This window comes from Cetorhinus maximus, chromosome X (genome assembly GCF_964194155.1).
Source record: "Cetorhinus maximus chromosome X, sCetMax3.hap1.1, whole genome shotgun sequence".
NCBI classification, from domain to species: Eukaryota; Metazoa; Chordata; class Chondrichthyes; order Lamniformes; family Cetorhinidae; genus Cetorhinus; species Cetorhinus maximus.
The window spans coordinates 1,491,852-1,512,816 of record NC_135917.1 but is presented as its reverse complement, the minus strand read 5'-3'; the positions used below and the strand labels follow the sequence as shown (position 1 = coordinate 1,512,816).

The following is a 20,965-nucleotide window of genomic DNA, read 5'->3' as shown; positions in this document are numbered from 1 at the left end:
TGGACAAAGAGGCAACTGCGCTTGAATCTGCTTTGCTACAACAAAATTGAGTCAGCAGATGTTCCTCTTATTTTAAATGGCTTGATGACAGCAATAAAATAGCGCAGACAGAAATTTAACACAAACCTGTTAACAAGTGAGCTGAAATTAGTCAACAGGAGAAATGAACCCTCAGGTCTCCATTTAAACAATAAACCAGATCTAACTGTAGTTTACCAGATTTAGATCTGGTCCCATAACTAGTCCAGACTAAAAGAGAGAGAAAGAGAGAATCTTCTCCCCTCCATCTATTGAACATTCTTTTTTTTACAATTACAGAAGTACAACTTAAACTTTTGAAGTTCAATTCACTTCAATAGGATTGTAACACACTTCACAATTGGGAAATCACAATTTAAGAAACAGTTTACAGACTCTGTATACAATAATTTTATGTAAAAACAAGTAAAATGGAAACTAGTTGCAAGCGTTATATACCTAATAAAGAAGTCAAATGGATATAAAAGTGGGCAATACACAGAGAAAATGTTCACAAGAAGCATTTACATTCTAAACGTTGAAATCATTTAACAACTTTTTAAAGTTTTGTACAGGTACCTGCAACAGATGAAATTATTACTTCAGTTTTGCAAAGTCAGCTTGTGCCTACTATCTGAGACAGAATTATTCAAAAACCCAACTCCCTAAATGCTGAAAAGATGAAAATCTGACTTTCTAAAAAAAAATGTGGAGGGGAACAGGGTAGAGGAACAAAAAAGGCATAACTATTTGCCTCATGGATTGTAACACGATGGTGGTGATGGAACAAGGTTCATTCACTTCAAATCTAGTTATGGTACACATTCTTCATTGGTGTGAACCCGTTTTGGATTTGTATCAACATAAAATATATAGCATGAGATTGTAGTGAAGACCCCTTTGGCTTCTAACATCAGTTGTGGGGAAGTTGCTGGAATTTATCAGCAAAGTCAGAATGACTGAGCTTTTGAGCAAGTATGAACCGATCAAAGAGAGTCCAAGAGGATTTGTGAAGGTGGGTCAAGTCTGGCTAATCTAGTTGAATTTTTTGAGCATGTCACTAGCATGGTAGATAGGAGAGTGTCTATTGATTTTGACAAAACAGACTTCAAGAAGGCATTAGATATGGTTCTGCACAAAGAGATAATTGTCAAAAATGAAAATGCAGAAGAGTTAAGCTAACCAATGCAGCAGTGTGTACCATCTACAAGATGCACTGCAGGAATTCACCAAGGCTCCTTCGACAGCACCTTCCAAACCCGCAACCTCTACCACCTAGAAGGACAAGAGCAGCAGACACATGGGAACACCACCACCTCCAAATTCCCCTCCAAGCCACTCACCATCCTGACTTTGAAATATATCGCTGTTCCTTCGCCATTGCTGGGTCACAATCCTGGAACTCCCTCCCTAACAGCACTATGGATGTACCCACACCACATGAACTGCAGCAGTTCAAGAAGGCAGCTCACCACCACCTTCTCAAAGGGCAATTAGGGATTGGCAATAAATGCTGACTTTGCCAGCAATGCCCACATCCCATGAAAGAATTAAAAAAACCTTGTGACATGGGGCGGTAATTGGATGGGAGGTAGGAGACAAAGAGTAGGGATGAAGGGAATCGGCAGGATGTGACAAGTGATGTTCCCAGCGATCTGTACCGGAGCCTCAACTTTTCACCAGCATGGGCACGATGGGCCAAATGGCCTTCTTTTGTACTGCATCATTCTATGATATTACTGACTTGGATGAAGGAAGAGAGAGTTGTGTATCCAAGTTTGCAGATGATACTAAGTTAGATGGTAAAGTAAGTTGAGAGCAAAAAGTTACAAAGGGACATAGACAGACTAAGAGAGTGGGCAATACACAGGCAGATGAAGGTCAATGTGAGGAAGTGTCAGGTTATCCTCTTTGGATTTGAGAAAGACAAGTCAGAATTTTTTTCATCAGAATGACACCAGGGCTTAAAGAGTTAAAACCTGGCTTGTCACGCTTCAAATTTGGAAGGTTCAGGGGTGATCTGATCCAGGGAATTAAAATGATAAAAAGGTTTGCTAAGCTTTTCCCTCTAGTGTGGGAATCCAGAACAAGGGGCCATAATGTTAAAGTTAGAGCTAGGCCATTTAGGAGTGAAATCGGAAAGTATTTTTTCCACACACACAGGGTAGTGGAAATCTGGCCCTTTGGCTCCCAAAAGGCTGTGGGTAAACTGAAATTTTCAAGACAGATGAATGGATTTTTGTTAGGTCAGGGCATCAAGGGATATGAGGTAAAGGCAGGAAAAAAGAGGTGAGGTAAAGATCAGCCATGAACTATTTGAATGGCGGAACAGGCTCAAGGGGCTGAATGACCTCCTGGGAAACCGCAAAAAGCTCCTAAGTGGTCACAATAGCTACATGGGAACTATTAAAATTAATTTTTAACCCTTTTGAGGCTAATGAAGAGCTATCTGTCCTATCAACTCTTTGTTACCACTGAGATTTAAATTAACAATTTGAAGCAGGCAGAGATCAGTTTTTCCTGGCCATACACTGCTGTGAAGCCAGCAGTATAACTCTCATCTGCTGGGCCCATGTTATTTTAAATCAGCAATGGTCCGTACAGTGACTGTACTTGATTAATAATATATTTCTTGTTGCAAATCTTATAATATATGGTGTGCAGGGTGCATTTAGTGTAATTGTGGCAGGCCAAATGCACAAAATCCTTTCTGGGTCCTTTTGGCTCTTACTGAAATACAGAACAGTAAAACTTCGTAGAGCTTTGATAAACTGAGAATGCTTTTGTACATTTTTAATTAGTGAGCACTTTGATGGAGGAGCAGAAAATGCCATTAAAATTAGTTGGCACATAGTTTCATTTAAAATCAACTATTTGCATTTTTCTAAGCATTAATTAAAAAATTGTTTCTCTGCGAACCAAAGCAATAATATGAGCTATCTGCTGCAACCAGACATTTTTAATGGAACAAGAATTAACGTTTCAGAGGAGCAGAGTCATATTTTACATTGCATCCAAAAATCAGCTTGCAAAATAATTTTAACTTGGTAAGGGAAACAGTTCTTCCATCATAAAGTCATAACCTAATGTTTGAGATACTCATTTGTTTCCAGGGCTTTTGGTGAGTCAGGGTCTGTGCTGAGTTAACTGACTTCAGCCATGGCAGAACTAAGCCTGCTATAGCTGGAAGTGCTCTTGGCCAAGGCAGTAGGAGAGATAAAATGAGTCTGGATTCCTGTTCCTGCTTGCTGTGCGGTGACTTTTGCTGGGAAATGTGCAAGTCTGGGCATTTGATAGGGGCAGGAAGAGGCTCTGCTTTGATGCCATTACTGTCTAGACTGGCACATAAAGTACAATTGGTTGGGTGAGATACTGGAGTGACAGAACTTGCAAAACTACCCCAGCAAAGGCCAGTCGGTGCCTTTGGGAGAGAAAGGAGAAAAATTGAAAATAAAAAGTGGTTCTGTTAATTAAAGTTGCGATGAGTTTTATTAGGCAGTAAATAGTCACAAATACAGACGGGACTGAAGGCTAAAAAGTTGAACTTCATTAAAACAGTGAGTGACTGAAACTGATCAAACAGTCACCAAAGGCAATCTCCATTAAAAGGTAGTCAACTTCTACACAATTTTCACACATTGACAACTTGTACCATTAACCTAGAAGGAAACAGGACTTCTGTGTGGATTTCGTTTTTACTAAACTGTAAACAGCAGATTGTCTATTTAAAATGAGCAATACAAGAAGTACTAAAAGCCAACAGGAGGTGGGAAGGATGGGGAAATTATCCTGTGTGCTATATGAAGCAAAATTGTAAATGTGCTGTATTTATGATTTTGCTAGATATGGCACATGAAGGAAATCATTTCCCAGAATATTTGAAAGAACAGTACTACTACAGTGTGTAGCGCTCTATATACATAGAATTCATTATTGTCACACCTTGGCTTTTTGTGAAACTTCAAGGGTGTGAGCCAAATCAACAGCTGGCCAAGTGCTTACTGTCAGACAGCAAGGTTCAGATTTGAAATTGTAAGTGTCAGCCCGCTCCTTCCCCTTCCCCCAAGCGTGCTGCAAACTTTGCATTAAAAAGACTTGCACTTATATTGCGCCTTATCACATCTCTCAGAAATGTCCAAAAACACTCAGATATCAGGAATTATTTTGAAATGCAGTGACTGTTGCTATGGAGGCAAATGCGGCAGCCATTTTGCGCACAGCAAGATTGCAGAAGCAGCAATGAAAGCGAGGACCAGCTAATTTTTGGCGATGTTTTTCGAGGGAGGAATGTTGGCCAGGACACTGAGAGAACTGCTCTTCCTCAAACTGTGCCACAGGATCTTTCATGTCCATCTGAACCACCAGAATGGGCAGACTCGACCTCATTTGAAGTCTCATCCGCAGGATGGTACCTCTGACAATGCAGCACTCCCTCAGTACTGCACTGGGATTTAAGTCAGGAATGGTGGTTCTGAACCCACAACCTTCCTGCTCAAAGGCAAACTACCAAGTGAATCAAGCAAACACGCAGCCTACTTTTTGCATACGTTTACATTTTCTCTTGGTCCCACCACATATGCAGCCAGAACAATGGTTCAATTTTAACTGCTAGGAACAAGGAGCTTGCACAAAATGGCTGGTCTCATATATTGAAGCAGTAATTTTCCATAAAAAAAACATGCAAGTGTTAATGCAGAAGATACAATGGCCCAGCCATTGGGTTGTGATATGGATGGTATTGTAGATGCCATGAGACCTCAAATGGCAGTTCATTTGTAGTCACCACTGTAAACTGGATACTCGGCAGTAAACGCATTTCCTCCTACAATCTATAAAACCCAACTTTGACATCATCCAAACCCTACTTCTTGACTTATCCTGTTTTCTATCCCATTCGTTTCAATCCTAGTAGTGTCCTGCATTGTGGGTCTTGGCTGTTTGCTTTGATTTCTGAATCAAGAACAAAAACCTTGAGAGGCATTGACTTGTGTCTTACAGATACACTCAGCTAAAAGTGTCTCCCACCATTCTAGCAGTGTGCCACTACTGAATTACCGTGACCTAGTTATTCGGCTGCTAAAAGCTTCCTGCACTGATGAAGTGCTGGAACTTAAGAGGCCTTGTCAAGATAACAGGATAACACACTGTGCTGAAATTGCAGCACCCTGTCCAGGCCATTTTTTTCTTTTGAATTTAAACTCTCAATGTTCTCTCCCCCCCACCCCCTTCTAGTCTCACATGCATGCTAACTGGGACATGTGGTTGACTGTGAGTCACCTGCCAACACCACTCTGAAATTAGCCATTAGGTGGTTTGCCTGAGTGCTTGGTAATGATTCCTAATATTATCTTCCCTGTGGTGAATGGTCTGGTCTCCACTCAGTAGCTGATTTCATGGCACTACACATTAGTGCTCCACGTTTAAAAAATGTTTATTTAAAAGTCCCTTACTTTACTTATTTGCACCCCCCACCCCCATGCCATGCTCTGCTTTAATCTCCTTTCACTACCTTCCTGTCAGACAGTGCTCCTTTTGTTGACAGCAGGATTGTTTGAACTGCAGACCTTTCTTTAGTTTGCATCAGTGCTGCTTTATATCAACACAAGCCTCTCTTTTTAAAAAAAATCCTTTTGTCCAACAGTATTTTGTACCAAAATTAGAGGTCCAGCTTCAAACATAACTTTAGACAAGCCAATGCAGATTGTTGACTTGATACTATAATGACAGAATACTGTATAGTTAAAGGGCTTTGTGCACAATACAGCACTAATGGAACCTCATCAGCCAAAAAAGTGTTACTGCAGCCTTTTAAGATGGACAATTGAGACACCTACCTCCCCAGTGGCTCCTTTTCCATTTCCCTCAATATACAACTATTTCTTATTTGGAATTTCAGAGGTTAGTATGAAAGAATGTTCTGTAGGTCTTCACATTTCTCTAAATACTGTAATATCCAATATTACACACAAATTTCTTTTACAAATTTAAATACAAGTGCACATCTGGGGAAATAAAACTTCAAAGGAACATTCGGTACCTATAGGACCACCATTTCAACAGTTAGAAAATAAAACTGACAACAATTTCATTATGTCAAATATAAAACATTTGGAGCTGAAAACTGGCCTCTATAACTTACTGCAGGTTCATGACTCCAGTACGTCATGGTTTTGCTTTGTGTAAACAACTTCCAATTCTTTTTAAGAATTATAAAACGGCAGGCAGGAACCTTCATCAAACCCTCGCTCCTATGGCTACACCAGTGTCCTACAAGTCGTGGCATTCTTGACATTGTGTTACCTAGATATAACCTGGGACGGACAGTCAAGGAAATGGTCCTTAAAACATCAGACAGTTCTTACATTGAAGAACAGCAGTTTCAATCTCTTGGTCAAAAGGCTTTGGGACAATTGATATCATCGCTTGTTGTAAAATTAACATCTGGTTGCCATAAATTGCAGCTCCTGGTCACCAAATTCTGCAATAAAATGGGGTGGGAGTTGGTGGGGGTGGGAAAGTCTGGAGGCTGCAGTAGCTGCCCTTTGAGAATGTAACGGTGTGGAAGCACAGTGCTTCAAGGCTTCTGTTTAATGTGGAAGCCTGGACTCAGTCCTTCCGAGACTGGCGCTGATACTTTTCCTGCTGAGACTGGGTGTCATACTGCAGCCATCACTGGGACAACCGTGTTGCAACAGAACATCCATGCACTCCTGGCTACCTGCTCGCCGGGCGTGGTACAGGGCTGTGTTTCCATTCACGTCTCTGGCCTTCACATCAATGCCATACTGTAGAGCACAGAAAACCAAGACGAGAGCGTTACTATAAGACACGGTTTCCCCCTTTGTTCTTAAATGTACCTTCTTGCTTGGTCATCACCTAAAATTCAAGCTCCTGCAACAACAATCCCACGCCCCATGAGGACGGACAGGCAAGATAGGAAGGATGAAACCAGTCATTTTATGCACTTTTATATTTGCACTACACTTCAGTTAGTTTTGGGAAGCGTGCCTGTGACCTCCTGGATGGGAAGCCAGTCTCCGGAAATGAGCGATAGGCAGCAATTGTGCGGGACCTGGTTCCCTGCCATTTTCATCGCTAAAACCAGCTGCTTTATACTGACAGCAGAATAAGAGGCCCACATTTTCCAGGGTTTACAGTGTTCTTGGGGTAAAGGAGCTGTTCACACTATAGAATATATAGCTGAAGGAGGAAGACTGCAGCTCCTTCCATTGGTTGCACTTAGTGTAAAAGCACTGGATGAAGTACAAGATCTGTACCTGTCTCTCTCTGTCTCTGGGAAAAGGACCTTTCCTCACTGGGTGCCTTCTTTTTCTGACTAAGCTAAGATTAGGAACATGAGGGTAAATTGTGGACCTCTGCCCTTGATGTGCAGCAATCTATCCTGGGTGTCTTTATTTGGGCATATACCCACATGCCATGATATTCTGCATGAAAAATTGTTTCCACTGGCAGGAGGGTCAATAGCCAGAGGGCGCAGATTTAAGATAATTGGCAAAAAAAATTTTCAAGGAGGAAATGACGAATTTTTTTTAACACAGTGAGTGAGTTATGATGATCTGGAATGCACAGCCTGAAAGGGTCCAGATTCAATTGTAACTTTCAAAAGGGAATCGGACGAATGCTCAAAATGAAGAAGTTTGCAGGGCTATGGGGAAAGAGCAGGGAAATGGAATTAACTGAATAGTTCTTTCAAAGAGCCAGCACAGGCATGATGGGCTGAATGGCTTCCTTATGTGCTGTATGATTTTATGAGGGGGCTTATGCTTGACACTGGGAGATGGGGTGGGAACAGTTTAAATGCAGGGATTAGAGAAACAAAACATTCCTCTACTGGAGCACTGTCCCTCTGAGGAGTTGCTCACATTTTAATCACTAAGAGGAATGATTCTAGTGTAATCATGGACGGATCAAGCAAAGAGTTCAATTTCCAATTTTGTCCACTGAAAATGTCTTGCAGAGTGTCCGATACAGTATAAACATTTGAAAGTGCTTCTAAATTCCAGTTGAGCCAAAAGTGATTTGAAGTTGTGCAGTTCATTCTAGCAAAGTGCATGGAGCAAATCACTCTGCAATCCTGTACTTTTGGCTGCAAGGACGGGAAGTGATTGACAATTAGATCCTGCAAAAGCTAATCCCAACAGTAGGTGTGATGCAATACAAATATTGGAAAGAATATTATGATTTGAAGCTATCTCATTCAATGGAACTAAATGTCTCCTGCCATAGATTTGATCACTGTCAGGTTAACCTATTGTAAGATGGAGCACATGGGATGCAGTGGCGAGAATGTGGAAAAAAAATCATAATTTTCTCCAAATGTCATTGGCTACATCTCTTCTAACTTTACTTATTATCTCTCTGTTATATTGTGGCTAATTCCCACTGCAGCACTGAGGGAGTGCAGCGTTGTCAGAGATGCCATTCTTCAATTGAGATGTTAAACTGTGGTCTCATCAGCCAGTTTCAGTGGTTAAGGTGAATGTTAAAGATCCCATGACACGAGTTAAAGAAGAACAAAGAGTTCTCTTCCTGAGCTGGCCAACATTCCTCTCTCCATTAAACCCATTTTAGATTAGATGGCTGTCCGTCTCATTGTTGCTGTGCTCAAACTGGCTGCTGTATTTGTCAGCATTACAACAGTTGGTGCATTTAAAAGTAATTCATTAGGTGAAGTGCTTTGGATGTTTCTGTAATATGGTGAGGTGCTATATTAATGCAGGTCACCAAAGTATACAAAATACTTAATAATAAATGATGCTTTGAGGAAAATGTATCTGTTGAAGAACTAAGAGAAATCCACAAATAGTCGCTTGGTGGTACAGAACTTGAGTTTTGCTGAAAAAAGAGACATGTCGAAGCTTTTCTCCTTGCACTCATCAGGACACTGCACAAGAATACCAATATAAGGGGAAAACAACAATTTATACTGTATTAAAAGAGAGTGCCAATTGGTTGGCAAGTGGACTCTGATTTGTAGAGGTGGTTACATGGAGAATGCACCAATTGATGGCGACTGACAGTTAATTGACAAGCATTGTTTGAAATTTAAACCAGGCAGCTTGACCCTGATTGGTCAAGGCATTGCCATGAGGAATGAGTCAGCAAATGGCTGTCTCTTATTTTGTTTAGCTGAAACGGACACAATATATGTACATAATCTTTCTGTCTGCAAAGAGCAGAATCCTGTGTATTAATATATGTAGCTTCCAGAAGTTTGGTGCTGACTTACAAACAGTGTGTGTGGTCAAAGAGCCCATGCCTAACTTTGCTGAGTCACCCTAAAATCCTAAGGTCAGCAGTGCTGAGCTCTGTCCAACCTTTGTACCATAGATACGAACATACAAAATAGGAGCAGGAGTAGGCCATTTAGCCCCTTGAGCCTGTTCCGCCATTCAATAAGATCATGGCTGATCTGTTTGTGTTTCAAATTCCACATTCCCATCTACCCCCAATAACCATTGGCTCCCTTGCCTAACAAGAATCTATCTACCTCTGCCCCGCCCCCACTGCCTTCTGAGGCAGAGAGTTCTAAAGTTCCTCATTCAAGGCTGTTGTTAGGTTTACAGCAAAAAAGCAGGGCAAAGCAAGTCCTGGAGATGGTCTGCAGGTCTTCCTGGAGGAGACAGCACAGCTTCACAGCTGCCTTTATATTACATCTCAGTCTAAGGCACAGGTCCTCGGACAGCTGGAGAGAACTGTGTTTAGGCCTGTACACTCGTGCACTTGGGCACCCATTGTTCTGTCAGTTTACAGAACTGTGCAATGGCAGAGGATGGTTCAATAACTGTGCAAGGTGTGGAAATCTGACAATGTAGCAGATAAGCTAATCGTTAAATTGGATAGTTCTGTATATGGTGTCAATAATTCATAGAAACTGGAATATAGGAACAAACTTATGTCAGAAGCTCATTAGAATTTCTGCTTTTATGATATTGACATCAAAAGATTCAAGGATTTTTAAATATTCTTTCATCGAATGTGAGCATTGTTGGCAAGGCCAGCATTTATTGCCCATCCCTAATTGCCCCTTGAGAAGGTGGTTGTGAGCTGCCTTCTTGAACTGCTGCAGTCCATGTGGTGTTAGGAAGGAAATTCCAGGATTTTGACCCAGCGACAGTGAAGAAACAATGATATAGTTCCAAGTCAGGATGGGGTAGTTGATACACTGACAAATTTCAGTTTGAGTACGTGCCATCTAATTGACTATAAAATCAGAAATATTGACTTGGTGTCAGTATGACCTGTGATCTTCCAGCTTTGCTCTTCTGATTGGCTTTCATATTCTGCAGATTACTTCTGCAGATTAAGGTTGGGTGGGTGGGGATATGGTGGTGACAGTCTGGGTCGGAGATCTGTTCACTACCAATAGTTGTCCCACAGCAAGCTTAATTCAAGAATGGGAAAGAGAGTGCATTTTGTCCATCCTTTTCTACAATGAGCAACCCAACTGAAAACTGTTCAACCTCACCCACTGGAGTAAATGAGCATCAGGGACGATCACCTCACCAATGTGAATGTGAAACCTTCTAGTTGGCGATGGGGTGGGGCAAGGGGGAACATGGCACTATTTGAGTGGGGTAAAACCATCATGAAAAGAATTGAACACTGAGGAACAAGATCGCTGCCAGGCTGAATAAAACCTACCCAGACAAGGAGCTGCGTTATTACTACATCCTTCAGTTCACATGCGAGATGCAGAGCTGTCCGTTTGTCTTTATCTTCAGTGCATTCATTGATGTGCTCCTTCTTGGCGTGAGCAAGTAGTAGTAAGATACTGTGAAGGTCCTTCTCCATGACGGCTCGGAACAGCTGCTTTCCAATGGGAGCGTCGCGGTATTTCAAGGGTGCAACAAAGAGCTTCTGCTCGTACTTTGCTCTGATCCAGCTTTCCCTTTCTTCCCTATAACAGGAAGGGCAGGTCACATTGTTGCCTTGGTATTTATGACCAATAGCAAGTTAAAACAGCAACAATTCGACAGTTCTTAGACGAGGTTGTGCTTAAGCCTGACTGCAAAGGAGATTAGCAGAAACTGTGTTAGTGTGTCTACATGGTGACATTCTGTTGGATATAGGGAGGGTGGGTAAATTTTTTGGGGGTGGGGGGTGATTCACAGTGGATGAGCTGGACATGCCCCGTGAAAATTTGTCCCCACCCCCAGTTGCTAGTTTCTTAAAAATCATTTTAAGATTTAGTAATACCTGTAGTTAGACATAATTATGGCACTTTGCACATGTATGAATTATGAATGTTTTTCCGCTTTCCTCATTCCTGACCAGTGTTGGGACTACAGTTCAACAGGTGATGGCAGCCTTTTGGTACCTCACTCAATGTTGACAGACTGTTTGCCCAAGGAGATAAGACGTTATGGCCAAATTTAATTTTGTCCTCTCCAAAGTTGATCAAGTTCCCTAACATGGGGGCACTGAAGCCAAACATTGGATCCCCACTACCTCTCTGGCTGAAGTCAGTTAATTCAGCACTGGCACAATGGGCTGAATGGCTCCTTCTGTGCTATATCATTCAATGATTCTATGACCGGGATTGAATTGAACACCTTTGTGCATGCTCAGCACAGCATCTGACAGAGCATTCATTCACTGAACCACCAGAGCAAAGGACCAGAAATTTTCAAATGGGAGTCACATGACATACTTGGCTGGGGATGTCCAAACATAGACTACAGGCCAAATCTATCCCTATTTTTATCCAGACCACAAAGACCCTGCTGGTTTCTTTTATCTTTGTGTGCAAGGCTGATTTTAACTTTAGCTCAACCTAAACTTTTTACTAGATCCCAGGACGAAAGGATTGGAGACAGCTGCTCCTGTTGATTGACAGATTTAAATCAGACAGAAATCCCCCAATCTTCCAGTCCCAGGAACTTTAAAGGGCTCAGATGGAAAATTTCAAGTTTTCAAAATGAGGACAAAGAGGAGGAGCCTTATATTTTTGTGTATGTGAGGGATCTCACATTTTTTGCATACAGGGGCTTGGTAAAGCACTAGACTATGTAGAATGAAGGTGGAGATTCCAAACATCAATGGGGTGCCTCTCAGTACCTATAGCTTTGAGCCAGACTGGAATGGGTCTCCTAGACATATAAAGAATGAGGTAGTAGATATCTGCACAGACACATGTACACAAAGCAAATTTGCTGATGGGAATGAGAAGCATTCCATCACGTGTAAGTTATTCTGAAGTATGACTCTACTCCCTCAGACCCAAACCTCTTACTGGTGACCTTAGCAATGGAGAACGCTAAGCAGTCACTTGCCGTGTAGATTCTGGTGTAGGCTTGCTGCGTCCCGGAGTATTCCTCTCCCAAACACTGTTTGCCATGTCATTTCCAATAGACGTCAACACGAGAGTTAGCTCCAAAGGCCAGTCATCAAGATCCAGGGATCGTACTCGTGAAAGATGGGTCCCAAGATTACGATGAATCCCTGAGCATTCAATACAGATGAGTGCTCCTAAGTTCAGACTTGCCCAGGTAGGGTCTGGAAGAGGGAAAGAAGATTTCACAGTTAATTTATGTTTTTAAAAACAGATAAAACATGAAAATATAGTGGTCACACATGAAAATTCATAAATGTGTCAACAAATGTATAAGGTGTAGCACACTGCTGACATGGTTCACACATGCATCCTCCTCACTATCAAGTTGCTCACCTCAGCCATGCTACTGCAGGGCAACATGGGTTGGAGGCCTCAAGGTGGAGCTACCAGGCCTGTCTTGTACACCATCTATGGCCAGCACAAGAACAGGTACGGCCTGGAAGCAGATTGCTCACCCTGTCACAACAGTTGGTGCATGGCCTGGGGAGGGTCAGAATGTGGACAAATGACAGCAGCAAGAATGAAAAAAAAAAGTCGCTGTTCCCACTGGTTAGGCATCTCATTTTCCCACCAGCTTCCTTGACCTGTGTCAAGCTTGTTCATTGGTTGCGAAGAAGCATGCAAGTGTTTGAGGCATGGGGATGTCAATTTGTTTTCTTCATATGTTGGCTTATGAAACTACCTCTGGTATAAACAGCACAGTTTAATGAACTGCCAAGAAGACTTCAGACAGATTTATCTGAATGCATCAGACATGGAATAAAATGTGAAACAGGATAAAAGAACTTAAAGCCATTCCTAGCCATTCTACGGAACTTTAGCCGCCAGAGTCCTCTTTTAGGACTAATGTCTAAACAAAGTGGGTAGAAATTGGTCTGCGTTGTAGCCATTTTCAGGAGTAAAACAGACACAAAGCAGACCAATTTAGCTGTGGGCTGACCTCTGCCGAATCTGTAGGCACTGGTCCCATTGTCAAATTTGTGGGGCCTGTTTTTTTTTAGGCGCCCTGGGCAAATACCTAAAACAGATGTGAGGGCCTCAAAAATGTAAATTATGGGCTTAACATAAAGGCCCTCTTTCACAAACCGACACCTTATGAACGGGACAGATATTGGACCTACCTCACTTAGGAATCTTTGGTGGCCTCCGTGCCTATCCAAAGGTCGATTTCTCTTTCCAGAAACACTTTCCTATGGAGCCAGGAGGAGGAGTGTTTCCCCCAACTCCACTGAGTTGTGATCAGCCCTGCTCCTGTAGCCCAGAGAGCCACCATACACCCCCCACCCCCAGGATTTACCTGATTTCCAGCACACTAAACTATCTAGGTGTAAAGACCCAGCGCCACGTACGATTTCGCTGCTGGGTCACCTGCTGAAGTGATACTGTGTCCCAGTCGGTAGTAAGTTTGACAATTTAAAAATTCACACTGAGCCCAATTTACAAAAAGATGACAAAATCTTGACCGGAACCAATAAGCTTAACTTGCTGATGGTGAACTTTGCTCTAAGATCAAGGCTTTAAAAAGCAAAAATATCCTTACTTGCAGCAGCGCAGTCAACACAGAATGAATTTCCTTTGGCGTTTCTTATCGCTTGAAGGGCAACAGCTTCACTCCGGCTGTCCATCCGAGCCTAAAGTATAAATGTAATGCCTTTAGGGAACTTGATGGACGCATGAAGGCAGTGTGAAGAGGATGCTCTCTTCCAATACACAGTGGGCCTGAAATTCTGGTCTGGGCCAAAGTGCAGCTGAGGCAATGCTGATCAAGAAGTTGGAAAATCAGCTGGAACCAAATTTCATTTAGAGTCGGGCAACTGGTTTACTGCAGTTTGTTCTCGCTATGACTGAAGTTGGAGATTATTATCAGAAGTGTCATGAATGCTGAACTTTGCGAGATGCTTATGTTTTGAAATGTCCCTTGAAATCCAAAGTGAAAGACCTTTAAAGGAAGGGTGTAATTGGAATTCCTGGTAAACACCAATGTGACTTCAGATTGCCACGGGAATGAGAGCTGAGAAGGGATAAAGTGTCAAATAGATGTCTGTTGAGGTGTCGAGTGACAGTTTACAGCACCTCTCACAAAAACTTACAGAACAGAGGAAAAGCTATTGCTGAGAGGCATGGAGAAGAGAATTGGAATTCTCCCAGAAACAGGTCTTCTCTGTTTGTAGGAAATAATACCTCTCTCTATGGGAAAAACAGTTTTACCAGAGCCCATTAAACCATTTAAAGGGGTTGGATACAGGAACCTCTGGAATTCTGGGTTGATAGGACATTTGTGACCTGAGAGACAGGGGAGTTCATCGAGGTATACCTTACTGGTGATAATCAGATCCAGAAAACTCAGGCTGAGTGGAACAATTGTCGAAGAATACTGGAAGTTTCGACCTGGTGTGGTGGGAGTGATGAACCTCAGCTGGAGAGCTAGGAGTTAATTTGAGACAGTCCCTTTAAGGCTACTTGTCTGCCAGAAGCATAGCCCAGAGTAAAAGTGCTTCATGAGACATATTTTGGTTCTGTTAGTTAGTTAACACAAAACTTACCTTTTTCTTTAGTTTGATGTATCTGTTGCCTATTAATTACTGTTTGATATATGTTGATTTTAGTTTGCTTGCTACAGTAAAAGTCTTAAAAGCGAAATCTTGTCCTTTGGTTATTTCCATTGGCGTCATGGGGATTCCTTTTCTTTAAAAAAGTTATCAGCCTCTATGGGTAACGTAACAAACGACTAAACTGTTGAATAGTAAGCCTTTTCAAACCTGAATTAATTTATTTTCTTTTAATCCAATCTTGAATTACACAGAACCTTAAAACAAGTATGAGGAACATTAATATGGGGATAGTTGAAGCTGACAAAATTGTCTAAAATATGTACTCCTACACTGCCATCCTTGATTAGCACAAATTTTGTGAAATTATTCACTTACACGTTTGTTTTGTGCCCTATAAAAGTGCATCTTAATCCTCAAATGCAAATGTAGGTAAGTTTGGAGGCCGATCGAACACCTATTGGTACACCTTTATGCTTGCAGGACTTTAACAATAATCGTACTCTGGGATTTGCTGACTGTGTTACCTTGTTCTTGCTACTTTCACAGGACTGCAGACTGGCCAGGATTTGACTCTCAATGGCTTGCACCCAGGCATCCCTCTCTTCAAAATTAATCGCTTCAAAGTACCACATCTGGCCAGTGCTGGAAACAATGGTGAACTCAATGTTCTCCTCTTGGTCTGTAATAACGGAAATTAGAAGGCAATAGAAAATGTATCATTTTCCAACAGTATTGTGAAGCAGTCACTGATGTAAAGGTGTGAATTTGGCACTCTTACCCAGCATTGGCTATAAATAAGCAGCCAGTTCACAGTGTGTGTATAGACTTGCACTTGCAAAGAGGAACTATGTATTCATGTGGAACAGATTAACCAATCACACAAAATGAAAGGTTATATATTCCAGATTAATAGAATATCAAGAAATCATTTTTCATGAGGTTGAAAACCTATCCAATCAATCTGTTCAACAGGTTCCCCACCACCCCCTATTGGTTAAGTTAGTAAATGTACTGGTCAGTGTGAGACTGAGCTGTTCAAAACAGGAATGTCCCAGAGCCAATCCCTGGTCTATGTTGAGTCACATCAGCAGAGGCATAACAGTTTGCCTCAATGTCCCAGCTTCGGTGAGACAATCAGCCAAGATTCCAGCTACTGATTGCCTCCCCTGATGGAAAGTGGGGAGGTGAGGGGTCAGGATTGGTACCAAGCTCAACTGTCCTGTGGGCATTCTCTATCCAAAGGCACAAGTCAGGAGTGGCCACTGAGGCCAAAGTACCGAAGGAGAGGCCAGAATCCAAGGAATTTTCCCCCAGGATACCACCCAAGGATGGGAGGGGAGGGGGATCTGCTCTATAACTTACATATTCTTTAAGAAGGATTTTATAATTTTGCGAGACATAGCAACTACAGTTGCCCCATTATGCTGACAATGTTGTTGACACATGACGACCAAAGGAAATCTGCCTTCAGATTTTAAGGGGTTCTATCACCTGCAGTCTTTCTTTTGCAAGAGCCTCATTGTGTATCCACCAAAATGGATTTGCAGGCTAACAAAACCCTGTTTAACATGCAGTTTAATTAACAGGACATACTTCTTTCAATAAGCAGGACGTTTGGCCTTTGTTTCTCATACACTGCACATGAACATTAACACAATTTTCCTTTCCTTTATCTAGCAAATATATACTAGGCTGCCCTTTGTCTGCCCCTTCTCCCCCCTGTCCCCCACACCCTCCATACACGTTGCCAAACCAGAAGAACAATAAAACATAAGAGTCATAGTCCAGACAGGCTCGGGAATGCAAAAGGACACTGAAACGCAAAGGGACAGGACAAACAGTAGAACACAAGATATACTCTGGACAGAACACACACAACAACTAACAATGGTTCTAGCCACTGGATACAATTTAAAATGACGTTACCTGCTCTGTAAATATTTCTTAAACTACCAAAACGCTTTAATTTCCACACCCTGCGTTTGGCTGCACCCAGAATCCAGAAAAGCAAGGAGTAGAAGCAATTGGAGAAAGACATTGGAGAAAAGATTACTGCAGAGTACAGGAGCACATCAACAACTGCAAAAGGAAACAGCTGATCTAGGGTACAGACTTTGGGTGCTGTCAATCCTTTGAGTCTCACATTAAATGATAATTGTTCCATTCATGCCAAAGACTCAGAAGATGCATTTGATATGCAAAACACACCTCTCATGTCAAGTTCTTGATACCAATTCATTTTTTATTATTTCACCAACACACTAGGAACAAGCTCTAAAGTGGGTGTTTGCCTTCACTGAGAGCAGCAATTAACTGTTGAAGAGGGACTGATCAGCCTTTTGTCACAACACAATGTCAGGAGCCCATCTATTGCTATCTGAAGAACTAGTTATGCTGTCTTTTTTCAAACTCACTTACTCTCCCACCCACAGTGCAAGATGACTGTATATTATACACACACACTTCTTTGATTAACCATTAAAACTGGTCATTGATAAAGCTTAATCGACCTTTTATTTCTCATTTTCCATGAGAAAATCCAGCAACAAGTAGCCTCCTGACAACTGGAGACAAAAGGCTTCTCCAACCCAGGCAATGGCTACTAAACTTTAAACCTCCCCCTAGCCTCCTTTTCCCTCATGTAGATGGAGAAATCACTTGCCTCAGTGTGCCGTACATTAAATAGAAGTTGTCTGGAGCTTTTAGTTTTCCACAAAGCTGTAGGGATGGAGGAATACATGGTCACGGGTGGGATCCCGGCTACCAAATTTGGGAAAGGCAGGGGTTTCTGCATTGAATGTGACCCAAGTTGTACAATAACTGACCGGGAAAGGTGGTGGATGGCCGGGGGGAGTGGGGGGTTTTTGGGGGGGTGGGGGGTGTGCTGATGTGAAGGGAGAAGAAGTGAACCAAGTGAACAAAAGCTACCTTCCCCAACACATATCACAGGGACAGTTCAAAGACAGCCCTACATACACCTTGGAGACATGCCTCAAAACACTTCACCTACAATGAGTTACTTTAACTATTATTGTATAGACAAATGCAGTTGCCATTCAATGCACAGCAAGATCCCACAAACAGTACTGTTGAGTGACCAGCAAGTCCGTTTCTTCTGGAACCTGGTATTGGTTGAGGGAGGAATATTGACCAGAACAGGGAGAACTCCCTTGCTGGTCTTCCAGGAGTGACACAGGATCTTTGACATTCACCCAGACAGGCAAACATGATATCTCAGCGGGCACAAGGCACAGCACAATATGCTGGCTGTGGCAGCACAGACGCTAATCCCAGTTGCTTGAGGCAGCTAGTTTAAAGTTTTGCTCCCTTTTCAGATGGGATAGAAAGGGAATATGTCCAATAATAAATGAAAATAAAGAGCCACTAGCAATGAATTACCTTTTGCTGTTCCATGGGAAGATGCAATAGCAAACCCTCCCACTCTACTCTTTTCTATGTGTTAGTAAAACTGAATGAAACAGGCACATATGCTTGATGAGTACAAATAAATACATGTTTGCATGGCACTGAAATTTTTACCAGTGATATTACAAGTGTGTGTGTGTTGTTCAGGAAAATTATTTAGTTACACAATAGAGCTTTTTATATCAATGATTGTCTTAACGAGTAAAGTCAGGAAACCAAAAACCTGAAAATAAAGGTCCAATTGTTTTCCGATGAGAATTACTATTGGCCTCTAATCTCCCCGATCACTAGAGATATATAGTTACGTCCTGACAAACATCATGAAGAAATGTTTTGTGGATCCCCCAAATTGGCTGAACTCCTTGAGCCAGTGAGGAACAGGAAGGTCCCAGGTTTGGCTGCTGGTCTGTGATGAATTGGTCAGTCTCAGCCAGTGTGGCAGTTGTGTGTGGATGTTCAACTGGCCTCAAGACTCATGGACTAGGGAGAGAAAGATCAGCCAGGGTTTCTGCTCCAGATCACCATTATTTAAATTTGTTTTTGGGATGTGGCCGATACTGGCCCAGCCAATATCTAGTGCCCAGTAGATATGTTGAGCCAATCACATTATATGGCTATACAATCATATGTAGACCAGATCGGGTAAGGGTGGCAGGTTCTCTTCCTTGAAGAGCTTTAATGAACCAGTTGGAACAATCCAGCAGATCTCATGGTTACTTTCAGGTGTTAGCCCACAAATGACTAGGATTTAATTCAATTCGTCAACATGCTCTAGTGGAGCTGAACCCTCAACCTTTGAGTTTCTAGCCCAGTACCACATTCTCTGGGTTACTATACCCATAGGCCAGAATCTTCCAGTCACCCCCCGCAGCCCCCCCGACCCCGCCCCCCCCCCCCCCCCCCACCCCGGCGGCAGGTTCTCCTGTGGTGGGGCCGGTGAGCCATTGAAATCTCTGTTCACATCGGCGGGAACGGAAGATCCCCCCGGCATGAGGGGCTGGAAAATTCCGGCCATAGTGTCGGCAGCAACTCCTGTGGGGAAGTTCATGTGTGTGGACGCTGAGTGCGGAGAGGATAAGACTGGGTGCAGTGATGCTCCATGCAATTGAATAGCCCAGTACTTATGGTCAAGGATCATGTGAGATTAATCACCACTCGGTCAAGGTACTGAAAGATGCACAGCACCCATGGAACTCCCCCCAACCCAGGCATGGAGTCAATGCCTTCAGGAAAGGAGGGGAGAAAACATAAGCAGAATATTGTTAAGGGGTGGGGATTAAGATGGTTGTGGGAGGCTGCAGAGGGTGTAAGAGAAGGAAGGCTTTGCCCAAGTCTGGATCCCTATAAGTTGCAGATAAACTTGAATCAATATTTATAATGCAGCCCATCTTTAAAATGTAATTTTAGTTTAGTCATCAACTTGACCTGAAGACCGGATTTATGCTCGAGCTGAGCTTGGCGTCACCTACTATAAAAAGGCATTGCCAGATGAGGCAAGGTGGAATCTTCACTAGGAATCCTACTATGAGCAGCTCACATTTGTCAAGATTTCTATAAGTGAAGACATTCTGAAGGAAAAAATCCAACTTGCTCCTGTATTGCATCCCAGGATCTATCACTCACACTAAAACAGGGAAATCTGATCTGGAACAAAACAAATCGACAGCACTCTCTGGAGCAACATGGTTTCCAGGTCCACTTCACAAAACAGGCAACAGATCGAAGATATCACAGCTCGCTGTGTAAGACATCAACTGCGCAGCTCCCAGTCTATTTTAGGAAAGGTGTAATGTACTCATTCGGGCTAAATTTTATCTCTTCTTGTAAGCCCACTTTGCTTTTCCTAGTGCAGACTGAATGGGTAGCCTGGTGCCCATTGCTGCTGTGACATGCTCTCAGCTCGCTGCCACTGCTGGTGTGTGATCAGCTTCTGGAAGGATGATGCATTTGTATTATGTTACAATGTCTTACCAACAACCCCCCCCCCCCCCCAAGTGGCTTCTCGTGCCATCCCTGCTCCCTCTCCTCTGGGAGGAGCATTCCCTCTGCTTGGCGCCTCCCTAATTGTTTAGAGTTTATTATGTAGGGACCTACTGTGCAGAACCAATGCCTTACTGTCGTGTTACACCACCAGGTTGCATTATTTATGTCTCCCAATTGGATATTCAAGATTAAGTTGTTTACTAACAGATCTCCCAGGGCTTTGATCATGGGAATGGAATGATACTATGTATTATTCTGTTACTTAAAGTTGTGCTTAATCTAATCCATCACAAAGTCTAATTGCTATGAATAGGCACAGCCTGATTAAATTAGAATTAGAAGCTAATTACTGTTAAACACACATCCTGAGGTCATTTATAAGTTAATTGCTATTTTGAATTTGTTTTTTTTAACGTTTTCCTGTACAATACCTGAATTTTGACATACATCGGATCTCCAGTCACATTGCAGTCTGGGATCTAGGGCACAGTTGTGATGTTTAGTTAATAATCTGGCCTGTGCAGTTAAGACCACTACAGTAAGTAGGTAAATCCAGCTTTTTGAAGCAACTTAAACTTCTCAGTTCAATCAAGAGGGCAGTTGTAACTGCTTGGAAATTTCAGCCTCC

The 20,965-nt window shown here is 42.4% G+C and overlaps 1 protein-coding gene across 5 annotated transcripts in view; it reads right to left on the bottom strand.

The window, feature by feature from the left end:
* Window positions 1-256: 256 nt before the first annotated feature.
* Window positions 257-20,965, bottom strand: part of LOC144672764 (arf-GAP with GTPase, ANK repeat and PH domain-containing protein 1-like) — a 154,157-nt gene continuing 133,448 nt past the window's right edge. For all 5 annotated transcript variants that reach the window (XM_078534730.1, XM_078534728.1, XM_078534731.1 and 2 more), the window contains 5 exons: window positions 15,453-15,607; window positions 13,917-14,007; window positions 12,315-12,537; window positions 10,684-10,939; window positions 257-6,803 (listed from right to left, as the gene is read on the bottom strand). In XM_078534730.1, the coding sequence (XP_078390856.1) occupies window positions 6,606-6,803; window positions 10,684-10,939; window positions 12,315-12,537; window positions 13,917-14,007; window positions 15,453-15,607 (923 nt within the window). In that variant the 3' untranslated portion in view covers window positions 257-6,605. The remainder of the gene's footprint in view (window positions 6,804-10,683; window positions 10,940-12,314; window positions 12,538-13,916; window positions 14,008-15,452; window positions 15,608-20,965) is intronic.